This window comes from Nomascus leucogenys, chromosome 9 (assembly GCF_006542625.1).
Source record: "Nomascus leucogenys isolate Asia chromosome 9, Asia_NLE_v1, whole genome shotgun sequence".
Taxonomy (NCBI): domain Eukaryota; kingdom Metazoa; phylum Chordata; class Mammalia; order Primates; family Hylobatidae; genus Nomascus; species Nomascus leucogenys.
Genome location: NC_044389.1, coordinates 41,704,289 through 41,718,184, shown reverse-complemented (window position 1 = coordinate 41,718,184; position 13,896 = coordinate 41,704,289). Strand labels below are relative to the sequence as shown.

The window sequence follows — 13,896 nt, the reverse complement described above, 5'->3', positions numbered from 1 at the left end:
TGCTTGCCCACTAGGAAAGCAGAATGAAAGTACTTACATTGTAAAAATATCTGGATATGAATCAAATGTAAGGATGATTTGTATATGGCAATAACTCATATTACTTACAAGGAGTATTATATATTATGTATGATTTAAAAGTTAAAACTTTAAAAACAAATAAAAATAGAAAATAGCCCCCTCAATTCAAATAAAATCCTAATCAGATATGCAATTTTTAAAAGATAAGCATGAAGTTTCTCTGAAGAAGGATAGAAAGAACAAGATGCATTGACCTTATTATAGCTTCCTGTCGCAGAGCCAAAATTAACTTTGTGACATCTTAAAATTGCATACAACAGAGTTTGAAACTGTGGCCTGTAATGGTATTGGAAAGGAAACTTGGAGGTTGGCCTTCAACTTATGGTTAATGCCACAACATGCTGGTGTATTTTTCATAGCTAATTTGAAAGAATCCTTTCTCTTAAAGGTCTGGACAAAAAAAGAGACATTTAGAATGTGAAAACTATCTTCAAATATCTGAGGAGAAGAACCTTCAAGGAGTGATTTGACTTGGTTTTGTAGCCCATGTATTCAATTTAGACAAGTGAGTGGAGAATGCCAGGGCATAGATACCACCTTCCTTGACCTAAGGAAACTAGCTGCTTCAGATGCTATTGTGCCCCAAGGAGAGAGAGAGTTTCAGAGCAAAACCTCTTGACCTGAAACTTGGGAGATTTGTGTAGCAGGAACATTCTAACTTTCTAGCATGTGAGTTGAAGGAATCTTCGCAGACTTAAGAGTCGTGTTTCTAATGGAATACCAGACACCAGACTTAATAAGTGTGCTGTTTATCTTGAAGACTTATTTGTATAATAGCTTCAGGAAGACAAATTGGATTTATATTTATAATTCAAATAAATATTTCCACAGAAGTCATACAATATTTTGAGTATAGTACACACATATTTTTTTAAAGCAAAAGTTGAGATTTTGGCTCTATTCTAATAACCCTTCTCTGTGTGGGCAGTGTAACAGCCTCTCTAGTTTTCCTGTCACCCATTGGATTTCTTTTATAGATGCAGTGAATTTAAATGAGAGTATGAACTATAGACACATAAGATACTCTGGTTTCGTAGAACACATCAGTCTGCTTTTTTCAATTTACAGTCAAAGTCGACTTAAGCTCCTGGTATTTTGTATTCTTTAGTCTTACTCCATGAAATCATTTTACTCCTCAAGCCAAACAACTCTTTCTAGATCCCTAAGAGTTTGCTTCCTAGGTCTATTGACATGTGTTTTTATGTTTTGTTTATTTTCAGATTTTTTTTCATTTAGATACAGGCACTATTATACTGTTTAGCTGATGCGTGATTCCATTGTTTATTCATTTCTAAATCAATTGTCATTCTTTGCCTACTCTAGAAATTGACTTTTTCTAGAAATATTTGATCTCTAGTTCAGAAGAGATCCCTATTCCCACGTCCCTGTCCTATGCTACCCTTCCCTCCCAAGAGTTTTAATAATTATCCTAAATAGATTGTCTTAAAACTAAGCTCTTTACCCTGGCTTACAAAGCTCATGATCTGGATGTTGCTTGCCTCCCTGCCTTCCAGACTATTCTTCACCTTGACCACTATACCCAGCCATTATGCTATTTCTCAAACACACCAAGGGATTCTAGCCTGGAGGCCTTTCCTGTATCCTGGAAGTTCTTTGACTAGCAACTTACAGTCATACAACTGAATGTTGTATGATTAGTGACTTTAAATCTCACTGAAATCCCAATTTATATTTTATCTCCATATCCAAATATTTCACAAAAACCTAAATGAAGTAGCCTTTACATAATACTCTATTTAATTTTTTCATACATTACTCATATCTATATGGTATTTTTTTCTCTAATATTTATTTGTGTGTTTTCTAATTTCGCTTACCAGATGTATGATTCATTAAAGTAGCTTTGTGGTCTGTTTTCTTCACCAAATTCTCCAGCACCTAGAAGAGGACCCAACATGTAATGGGAACTCAATAAATATTTTTTGAATGAATGAAAAAATAAGCACATTCTCCCCCACTCTAAATGTGCTTATATTTTAACTTGACTGAGGATAAAATCTTTCAATTTTTGAATAACAGAAGCTTATAGGATAACCTATTTTATAACCTTTGGCTAATTTTCTTCCATAGAGTAGTAACAAAGATGTTCGAGAAAACATGCCTGTATCTATTCATGTAAAAATATTTTTATGTTAGTCATATTGTCATTTTAGGCAATGAAAACAGGGATATCTTAGGTGCCAAAAGATCAGAAATGATGCCACTAGAGTGAAACATCACAGAAGGCAATTACTTAGAGATGTTGATTTTCGCAGCTTTTTGGTCTTGAAACTTATTTTCTTCTTTGGCACCTTTTTCATTTACACGGGCTATAAAAATAACCTTTGCCTAGATATTTTAGTAATCATGCATTGTAATAAATTCAAATAAAAATGTTGTTTTGGGGCAATGTCTCAGAGTTATCTTTTAAAGTTTTCCATAATAGATATATTGTTTAACATATTTCTTAATACGATTTTTTTCTATAAAAGTTGTATTATTTTATGTGTTTTGGGAGGGGTATGTTTTACACTCTTAATGTGCAAATATTTTATATAGCAGGAAATTATGGCACCACTGTATAAATTTCTAGTGTTAGCAAGAGGATCATGAAATTCTCTTGCATTATCGATTTTCTTAGTTTCTCTCCTGTTTAATGTTAGCCACATAACATCATTAATGTGTTTTTATACATGTATGTTATAACATATTAAAAAATACTTGTGTGAAGCAAAATCTGTTTCTTCGTAAAATTTATCCTTTCTTTTGGCAGACAGATTTTCATTATCATTCCTATTTATTAAACTAGTTGCAAATAGTGTAGGGAGATGTATATCTCATGTATCAATTTATCAGAAAAAAAAATCCTATGTTTAAATATCTCTATTTTCAAAGCATAAAATGTATGGGTGTTTTCTGAATTATTTTTAAAAATCATGTATACTTTTTTTTCATTATTGTCTTGGTCTTCCATATTTACTCATTTATGTAATATGTACCATTTGTCAGTAAAATCACTGTGTATATAAACGGTAAAAATGTGTGTATATCCTTTTCACCTTAACGTCTACCACAGATCTTAATACAGCACCTCTCCAAAAATGGTAGCTAAATGACCTGAAAGCATATAAATAAGTATAAAACAATCCATGTAAGTGTAATCATACATCAAACAAAACAAATAAACAAAAAACACCTTTCTGGGACTTTCTTTACCCATTACCTTATAAAACACTTTGTGTAAAAATTGAGTTTAGGAACCATTATTCTTATTTATACTTATGTAGATATTTGTGCCCTTAATTTACATTAGAGTGCTGTGAATCTATAAAAATAAAAATAATATTTATATTTTTTCAGGTAGCTTACTGTGCTTTCAATAATTATGTCTAATTTTCTAATCATTATTAGAGATTAGGATGAGGTTATTTTTTTTTTTAGCTTAATTAAGATAGTGTTTAACTAGGATAGCATTATACTAGGGGCCAGGAGATGTAATCCTCTCAGCTGTAGGGTTGTCTGAGTAGGGCCTGGGGTGGCTGGAGTCTTTGGCCTATAGCCTGCGGCAGAGAGCAGCCTTGGGAATAGCCTCTACCAGGGCTCCCGTGAGGCGGGACTGAGGTGAGCAGGGGTCTGATGGTGCGCCCTGCGGTCCCCGCAGGTGGCAAGCACAGTGAACGACATCCAGCCCTTGCTGCTCCATTGCGACACGCTGAGCGCAGCCCAGGAGGCGCTCTTCCACCCAGACATCTGCTTCAGCAGCCAGCTGCAGAGCGCACCGCTGCTCATCGTGGACAAGGGCCCCGTGGAGCTACCAGAGGAGTTCGTGGTCCAGGTGCCCAAGGAGCACAGATTGCAGCGCAAGGTGCGGCCAGCGGTGGGGAGAGAGGGCTGGGGGTGGCTGGGCAGGGGCTCCTGAGAGGCTCAGCCCCAGGAAATGCCCCAAATATGTCTTCTTGTAAGTTTACTGTTTGCATTCATTTTTGTGGCTGATATTACCACTTAGTGATATCCTGGCCAGTTTTAACAATGCATGCCTGTTCTACATTAGAGCTTCATCATTATTTTGAAATGTTTGATTTAAAATATTTGATTGGGTTTGAAATGTTTTTGCATTATCACAGGAAATTTAAAATTACTTTTAGTGACACTTTCAACTCTTGTAAAATTTGAAAGACTGTATAAGTTTTAACATGTCTGATCATCTGCTTGTTTGAAAAAATTTTCACCAGTGGAAACTATCAAGATTTTGAAAAGATTATGATTAAGACGTCTTGGTTAGGAATTGCATATTAGTCATTTAAAGCGTAAAACTTGGTAGAAAAGTTATAGTTACTGAAACAACCTAATTTTCTTATGAAAATGGCGGAACATTCTTTCTATAATATTGCCTCTGCAGCTGGAAAGTATAGCAAGTGACATCCAGCCCCAAAAGCTCCAGTGAGGAACATTAGGTCATATTTGCACAAAACTTAATACTTACTCTTTTCCCGAACACTTTACATTTTATTTTTATTTACATAATATTTAGGCAATGTAATTTTTATTTTTCTCACAAAACTTCATATGGGTACTCTTATTTCTGTCATTTCTCCCAAGAAATATAATATTTGTATAATATTTGTAACTTTCTTTGTGGAAAAAAAAAATCTGGGAAGCATTTGGCTAGGGGAACTATGAATATCAACTCTTTCCTAAAACACAGTCACTATTCTGATCCAAGAATTTCTTGAGAGGGATATACATATAAGTAATACTAGCAAAAGAACATGAAACATCACAATATTAGCTGAGTTTATCTTCTAAGCCCCATTAAAGAGTTCTCTGGTAAAATAAGTTGGAATACTTTGTTTCAGTCAGGACCTAACGGAGGTGCATCATTAATCCATTTGAGGTTTGAGAGACCCGTGAGAGTTAAATGTAATTCTTCAATTACTGTGGCCACGAGGCAGAGTAAGAGCCTGTGTAACTTTGCATTCACAGTAGCTCTGTCTCCTAAGTCACATCGTTCAGTCTCTCCATTCAGATTGGCCTTTCTGCCTTGTAGTGGTGGTTTGGCAGCAGCAGTGGTGATGACAGGCAGCAAAGTGGTGGGCGAGTCCATGCAATTCCATAGAAGCCTGTAGAATGGACTGCAGTGTGTTCTGAAAATTCAAGGGCAATGGATAGTAAACATTCTTTAAGAACTTCCTGTTTTTCCCTTTCTGTTTCATTTGTATTACCTTTTCAAACTTGAAATTTTCCAAATTGGGTGCGCTTTTATTATTCCCAGAATGTGCTTCAGTAGTCACAATGATTTCATCATAACTTTTGTCTCATGATTTATATTGTAAAACAATAATATATAATGAATATTAGTTAATTAACTCCAATGCCTGTACATTCATCAGAATTTCTAGTATTAAGAAGAAATACAGAAATAATATTTAATTTATATGAATCCTATAAATATTTAAATCAGCAACTAATGTAAACACACACACACAGCTGCTGGAAACTCTCCTGACAAAAATTCAGAATATCAATTAGAATCATTGTTTCTAAGAACTTTATACTGAATTTATTCCCCAGTTTTTATAGCTTCATAAGATTTTTCTGTATCACTAGATTTTAGTTTTTGGCATGTATGTGGCAAGTTACAGTGCAGTGATGGGTTTTAAATCACATTTTTTAATCAATTTACAAATAGAAAAGCTCTACTATATTCTATTTTGGACAGAGATTAAAACAATAGTACAAGCCAATTTTATGTGATATTTTTAAAGGAGACTGAGGTAAACGTCTTGTGATTTAAAAGGCGCTTACAGAATTGTGTTAAATCTGTCATGATGAGATGATACTTTTTGAAAGTTGCTTTTGTGCGAAAGTAATTTTATCAAGGAGACAGAGAATAAAGGTCATCTTAGAATATTCCCTGTAGAAAGAATAAAGAAGAATAAGTAAATATTATAGGGGCATAATCTTTCCTAATATGGAAGACAGTATATACAGCTAGAATGCTTGGACAGGTATTAAAAATGAAATTGAAGTAAGAGATATCATATTATCTTGAGCTCTTTAAATTGAAAAGACATGGAGGAATTCGAACAAGAAAATGTCAGTGAATTCAAGTTCTCACCTTTCCTCCCCTCCTCCACCTTCATAAAACAAAAACAAGTCTGTTCTAAAAACAAGATACTTTAAGAATATAAAGCTCAAAAATAAATAAAAGAATAAAGGCTGATATTAATGCAATCTTTGATTCAAAAACAAAATTGATATTACTTAAACATATATTAACCTCTGTTCATTCTGTAGATAGCCAAATAGGCAAGTATAAATCCAATGAAAGCAGCCATAACAACATAACAAAATTCCCTTATTGGCTTGAAATTAAACTTTGTTTTTTTCCCCCCTTTGAATTCATTTGACTCTTGATAGCTAATAGTACTTGAGAGTTAATGAGTATTTGGGTTCATACAAATTAGGACATCTTGGTAAAACAGCAAAGCATGAAGAATTTTTAAAAATAGTTCTCCTAAGTTCCTTTTTAGCATGTTAAAGCAGAAGGAAGTCTGGGGCAGATTTCCCAGTTAATGACTAGATATCAAGGCTTTCCCTAGAAGCTAAAGGAATGTTAATGTGTTTTTTTCAATCAGCATATTCCTTGGTTTATTTTTTATCTCCATGCAGCTGCATTAAAAGTTCATTGAGAAGATCTACAAATAATGTTCCTACAAACCACACAGACAGTGGTGCCAGACCAGCACAACTTTTCTCTAGGAAAACAGCTAAAGCATTTCAGGACTGACAAAACGTCTGAAAAACTCTACTCTGGGCTCATTTTAAAGTTCATCTTTTGCAAGAGCCAAAAATGCTTCCACAAGAGGGTTGTATATTTGATCAATCCATTTGGAAAATTACATCAAACTCTACTATAATCTTTTTTTAAAAAAACTTTTTCCTTCGTACTTGGGTTTTAATATTTATAGATGAGAAGCCTTCTATAAACCTCCGTGTGTGTGTGTGTGTGTGTGTGTGTCTGTCTGTCTGTCTGTCTGTCTGTCTGAGGGGGAGTATAAATGCAGGAATAATGTTTTAAGAATATGTCATAGTTATGGAATTCTAAGGACCCTTGAGTACTAAACCTTAGACACCAGGAAATAACACCCAGAGATTTTTTTTTCCTGTGAAACCAGTTTTTCTTCTGTTTTTCTCAATCTTTCCAACAGCTTTCTCTGCTCATTGTCAGCCTGAATTGCACACCACTCCTCCCCGCCAGAGCACCAACAACCAACTGGTACTTGCCTTCTTGCCTCTTAGTTCAGATTTCTAAGAAAGGAAATTTAATCCCCATTGGGTTAGGTAAATATCCTTTATCTAATTACTCATGTCACTAGTCATTCCCTGGCCCAGAGCCCACACAGTAGCAATTGTGTAACAGAGGCAATACTAGGAATACCTATTATAGAGGTGAGAATGAAGTTCTGTGGAGCATGTAGGGGGATTATCTATTTGGCGCGTTAGAGAAGGTGCCCCTGAAGATAAAGTGGCCTCTAAGCTGCAACCTAACAGACAAGTAGTAGTTTGCCAAGCACAGAAATGGAAGAAGAAAGATACTATTCTGAGTAGAGGAAATGGCAACACAAGGGCCTAGTTCAGGATGATTGACGCATAGAAGTCCCAAGGATAATTTCTAGATATCAGTCTAGTAATGATCTGGAGAAGTGGTCAGAGATCTGGCCAGGAAGAGCATAATGGTATAACATTATGAGGAGTTTGAAATTTTCCTGATGGTAGTGAGGGAAAAAGTAAGTTGATCTTAGAGGAATTAAGCAAGGAGTGACACATTTGAAGAATTAACAAAAACAGGCTTCAAGACCAATGGAGTGTTCATCATGTTGATGCAGATAGATAAGAAATAGAAGAGTCTGTTCTATTGGTGGGTTTGACTCAAGGAGTGAGTGATAGTAGTGATGATGACGGCCAAATAACAGGACTTAGATATTCATTGCACATGTGAGTAAGACAGAAGGAAAACCCAAAGGAGAAAACCAAGTATCTGGCTTGAGAGATTGCATTATGAATGAGCGTACCATTTACTGAGATAAGAAAGACAAGAGGAGATTGAGAATGTAGGCAAGGAATAATGATGTTGTTAACCAACCATTTACCCAACTTTCTGGCCCCAAATTTAAGGACCCATAACTTAAATACAATATGCAAATCTGAAAAAACAAAACAAAACAAAAAACTAAACTAAAAATTTTATGTGTTTAGGATAGTGATTCTTAATAAAAAGAAATAATAACAGGTAGCCTTATTATTTGTTAGGCATCTTCTTTTGGCCCAGATGTGATAAGATGTCCAGAAACATTAAGGGCATCTGCTAGGATTTTCATTCAATCCTTCCTTCTACTTCCCAGTAATACCTAGCAGGGATATAGTGGAGCCAAGATTGGTTCTGAATTTTGAGCTCTGCTGTCTTTCCAGGCCTAGATATATTTGACATTCATGCAGTTCTTAGTACAATATTCCAATGCAAAATTTGGAAAGAAGCAGGAGACCACTCTGCCCATATTTGCTCTCATTAATAATGTAACCTAGTACACACTTCAGTAAAATAATAACAAAGAGTAATCTCCATGTGTCTTTTGAGAATGCCTCAAAAATAAACCTTGATTAATCTCTTGCCTAATTATAACTGGTTATTAAATAGCATAACCCTTGATGACAGTGCAAAGTGATGCTTTATCTTGAAATCGTTAATGTTCTCATTGATTAAGACTCTTGAAAATAAAAGCTGTGCTCAAAAAGGAAGTGCTTTCAAAGTTGAAGATCCAAGACCACAATTGCCAAGCTTACATAATTGTACATACGATGATGTAATAAACTGTTAGGAGCAGGAAAAGGGTGGCAAAACCTCATTTGTTGGGTTGCTTATAACACCATGATTTGGGAATAGAGGGAGCCAGTTCTTTTGTACATTATGAGATCAGTAACTAGAGAAGTCATTCACACTGGGCTAAATGAAGAACAGAAAGAAGTAAATGTAGGCTGCTTTAAAACCTGTAAGCCAGAAGGCTTACATCTAGTTTAATAAAGTTAGTAGGAAGCACTTTTCTCTCTTGCTCCAAATCACATCATCGCACGTCTTATCCTTCAGCCATGTGGAGGTTGTGTCAATTTACCAGACAAACATGCTTGCCACTATACCTTTGGCAAATATTACCTTTGCTGGTCGGAATGTCCTATAGACCACCTAACTCCTCCTCAACTCAGCTTAAACATTTGTTGTAGCATTGAATCCAAGTGATTTTCCCCCACTTTCACTCATCCATAGCCTTATTCCTGACAGAACAATTTCTATTCTCCTGATTTTGAATTTGACTGGTCTGAAAATTGTGCGCGCGTGTGTGTGTGTGTGTGTGTATGTACGTGTGCTTGTGCATGCGTATGTGATAATGATGAGTAATCCTTCTGGCATCTTCTCATGTTCTTACTTCCCTTACTCCTAAACTTTTGGAAAACATGGTTCTAATTTTGTTACTACATTATAGTCTGAAGTGTGTAGGTGAAGTCTAGGAATTTGTGGGAAAGTATGAAGATGAAACATATTTTAACAGAAGAACAGGCACGTTTGCTACAGCAATGGAAAACTCTGCTTTACAAGTTCAGCCTTTTGGATGTATCTCTTTGCTGCAGGAGAATAATATAATGTGGCTTTTAGAGTGCTGTGTTAGCTGCCTTCTTCTATATGACATTGGAATATTATTTCAGGTAAAAGCCCCTGTTCACATTTATTTATGTCTTTCAGTGAGGTTTGCCATTTTAGACAAGACTTAGAGTCTAATTGATATGCATAATACTTTCTTTGCACATCACTGTTCAGCATTCTTATGTGCATCTAGGGTCAGTCATACTATTATTTTATGTGGGAAGAAAGGTAATAGGCCTCTCGGGAAATAGGTCAGTTATTGAGATTTTTTTTTTTAAATGCTTGGTAGCCCTAAAGATAATTTCAAAGAATTTCTTTAAGTCCCTATTTTTCTCCTAAATGGTGTAAATACCAGAAGGATGTATCCAATTGAAAATAAATGTGCGAGCTTGACCTTCAAGTATTTCCAGAATAATATAAGCTCAGTCTTTTTTTCTATTGGTGTAAATTACAATTTATATTCCCTCTTTAAAAAGCATGTAAGTAGCTTTTCAAAATACTTACAGAAATTATACTTTTGACTATTGAATTTTTTCGCAAAGAGTATGAATAACTAGAAAATAGGTGCAAAACTTTGACATTTAGTGCTCAAAACATTTTGGTTTTAAATTTAATTAAGAATGTGCTTTAAATTGTCTCATTAAACTATTGAGCATCTGCCATGTTCAAAGTATTATATGTGTGTTCCAAAGGAGCAAATTTTATACAATGTCAGATACTTCGCAAAGTAAATTACCAGGAAATATCTTCCTTTTTCTTCTCTATCCCCTTACCTAAAACAATGTGTGGTATAATAGAGATCTGAAGTGTATCCCAGATACAAAGAGGAAACTTATGTTATATTTATAGAAGCCTTAACACAAAATTCAGGTGAAAAGAAAGGGCAACTCAGATGATGTCCATAAAACATCAAACTTTCGTAGACCGCCTTATACTCCTGTTTTTAGAATCTGCATTTCCCATTTATATAAGTCTCCAGTACAGAAATGCAGAACTTTGGCCAGGTGTTCTAATTTATTCTTTCTTTCATATATACAATTAATTAAATTGATGATTATTTTCTAATTCTTACTGCTTAAGGAGCTATTTCTTTTTCTTGGTTATTAGGCATATCTTTAATTCTTCTTCACTACTTTATTTTTACTGCTGCAAAGATGCTACTAGTATGGAATTGCAGTAAATGGGCTTTGAAGTCTGATTTGTTTCAGTCTCAGCTTTACTGTTTACTGACTATCTTACCCAAGTCCAGGGACTTATATTCTTAAAATCTTTGTTATCACATCTATAAAGTGTGATATAAAAATGCATATATTGCAGTGATGTTGTGAAATGGTAAAGCGTGTGGTTCCTGAGACCTAGTAAGTGTTCCCCGCTACTGTTTATCCCTTTTTTTGACTTTCTGTTTTATAATAATCAAAACAGAGATATATAATGGAAGATCCATGAAAAATGTTTAATAAATTCATTTATTTACTTGTTAATATAGCTGTATGGATTGGGGGAAGGCAAAATAATTTTTGAAAATACTGGCTTTATATTTTGGGCACATTCAAGTGTTCGTAGCTTGGGTAACTGAGCATTGATTATAAACGTTTGTGAGAGACAATAATTTAATTCATATATTTCTTATGCCTACAACATCTGTGGTACCCTTTATAAGGTTGTTCCTTCCCTCAAGGACTTTCCCAATCTGTTGCTAGCAAAAGAAAGAATAGGTAAACCAGGTATGCAGTCAACTCTATGATTTGGTGGAATACGGTGTCAGTTAAATGCTGTCATATTTTAAAGAAGAAGGAAATGACATTCCTGGTATGAGATGGAGATAAAGGAGAAAGGAGGATTGATAAAGCTCTTTTAGATAAGGTGGTATTTTAATTAACTCTTGAGAAAAAAATTCCTAGGATAATTTGCAAGCATAGATGAGAGGTAGTAGAGGAGGGTGTTCCAGAGAACTGAGTTATGTGAATAAAATTACAGTGGGAGAGAATTATGACATTTTTATGAAATGTCAAATAGTCTAATTTAACCAACAACAAGAACACGGGGAAAGAAATAGTGAGACAGGAAGTTTGAAAGGCAGTTTGTAGCTACCTTATAAGGGGGTCTTAAATGTCAGGGTGAGACTCTGTACATAATTGTGTCTGTAGTGGGGATTCTTTGGAAGCTTCTAATTAGAGTTGCAGTTTAGAACCTGCTACAATTGTGTGGGAAAAGTTAGGATAGAGTGCGACTTAAAAGTAGAGAGCTCAGTTAGGTTATTGCCGTAGGGCGGAAGGTAATGAGTGTCTGAACTGGGGAGATAGCAACGGGGATGGAAAGAAGAGGAGTGATGTGAGAGATGCACAGATAGTACTACTGGGCTACTAATTGGATGTAAGAGGTGAGGTCGAGGGAAGAATCAAAGATGCTGAGGTGACTGGGTGGTACCATTCACAAAATTAGGATGTCAAGAGGGAGCATTGCCTTTTCAGGAAAAAAATAATGGTGAAGTTGGTCTTAGATATATTGAGTTAGAGGTGCAAATGTGAAGCAGACTCTGAAAATATGAATCTTTGTCAAGGGAAAAGTGATCATTAGTGATAAAAGTTGGCAATTTCTGACAGATCTGATAAAGAGATTGATTGGGGTTAATGAGATTGCTGAAGCAGGGAAGGGACAAGGAGGGATGCTGGGGACGCACTTACCTTTAGAGAAGGAAAAAATGCAAGCCATTGAGGGTGATCAAGACATGGGTTGATACAATTGGTAAACTGAAGTGAAGTTCCATACTTTTCTTACGCTTCACCCCTTGGCCAGCCTCTGCTAATGCTAATCCACAGAAAGTTCATACAGATGTAATAGGGTGATCACCGAGCATGAACTAAGTGGATGAGAAAATGATTGTTTTTGATTCTCACTGATAAATTACTGACTCAATGACCTTTCATAAAAGCCGTATTTTTAAGGAGAGCAAGTAGTAGAGGATTAGACTTGTGAGTTTTATGTGATAGAAATGAGGAAATATGACTAAGTGTAGTGATTTTTCTCCATTTTGAAATTGTTATACTTTTTTTTTTTTTTTTGCTTTTGATCATTGGTTAATTGTAAATCATTAGGCTATAGTAGTGCTGGAGTGAACACAAATTGGAAGACTGTAATACACTTGGCTGGGCATGATGGTTCATGCCTGTAATCTTAACACTTTGGGAGGTCAAGAAGGGAAGAACACTTGAGGCCAGAAGTTTGAAACCAGCCTAGGTAACGTAGTGAGACCCTGTCTTTATAAAAGAAAAAAATAGCTGGGTGTGGTGGTGCATCCCTGCAGTCCCAGGTAATCAAGAGTCTGCGTTTGAGCCCAGGAGTTTGAGGTGGCAGTGAGCTATGATTGTGCCACTGCAATCTAGTCTGGGCAACAGAGTAAGACCCTACCTCAATAAATAAATAAATACATAAATAAATAAGTTTAAAATGTTTAATTTGGGGAATGTTGTAATACCTTATAAGTAGAGAAACATTGGGATATTTTTGAATCAGTAAGTAGATGAATATAAATATATTTTCAAATAGTCTATAGCAAAAACAAAGTGAAGACTTTAAAAAAGTCATTTTAAAATTCAAAAATTACACTATGGCCAAAATATTTGTCATGAGTGATACATTTATTGAAACTAGCCTTGAAATATGAAAAAGTAAGTTAACATTATTTGCAACACATTTTTTAGACATAGAAATATTTATATTCATCTTTATTTCTGCCAACAAGTAAATACATTAATACTTTCACAATTTAAAAATATCAGGAATTCAAAAACATAGATTTCTCAATTTTATTGGAAACTTCTTATGAATGTATTTCCATAGTTGCACATCTGAAAGAAAAAATATACCATTCTGTCCATCTAATGCTTATAAATTTCATTTCATTTATATTAAATAATGTAATTATGTCTAATGGGAGATAATCTAGCAGAATTATTTGAATGGTCTATGAAGATATATATTTTGTTGATTTATTTCTTACCTTTATTTTATTTCTCAAATTCTTTGTCATCCTTAAAGAAACAGCTGTAGCAACATAGTACTACTGAAAAGGTACTTGTGTGAAACCTATTATTGTATTTCTCCCATCTTTAATTGAC

At 34.8% G+C, this 13,896-nt stretch overlaps 1 protein-coding gene across 22 annotated transcripts in view; it reads left to right on the top strand.

Moving 5' to 3' along the window:
- ADGRL3 (adhesion G protein-coupled receptor L3) overlaps nt 1-13,896 on the top strand; it is an 871,587-nt gene that overhangs the window by 319,189 nt on the left and 538,502 nt on the right. For 19 of the 22 annotated variants that reach the window (XM_030818870.1, XM_030818875.1, XM_030818872.1 and 16 more), the window contains one exon: nt 3,743-3,946. The exons of the other annotated variants lie outside the window; for them this stretch is intronic. In XM_030818870.1, coding sequence (XP_030674730.1) covers nt 3,743-3,946 — 204 coding nt within the window. The remainder of the gene's footprint in view (nt 1-3,742; nt 3,947-13,896) is intronic. 22 annotated transcript variants of the gene reach the window in all.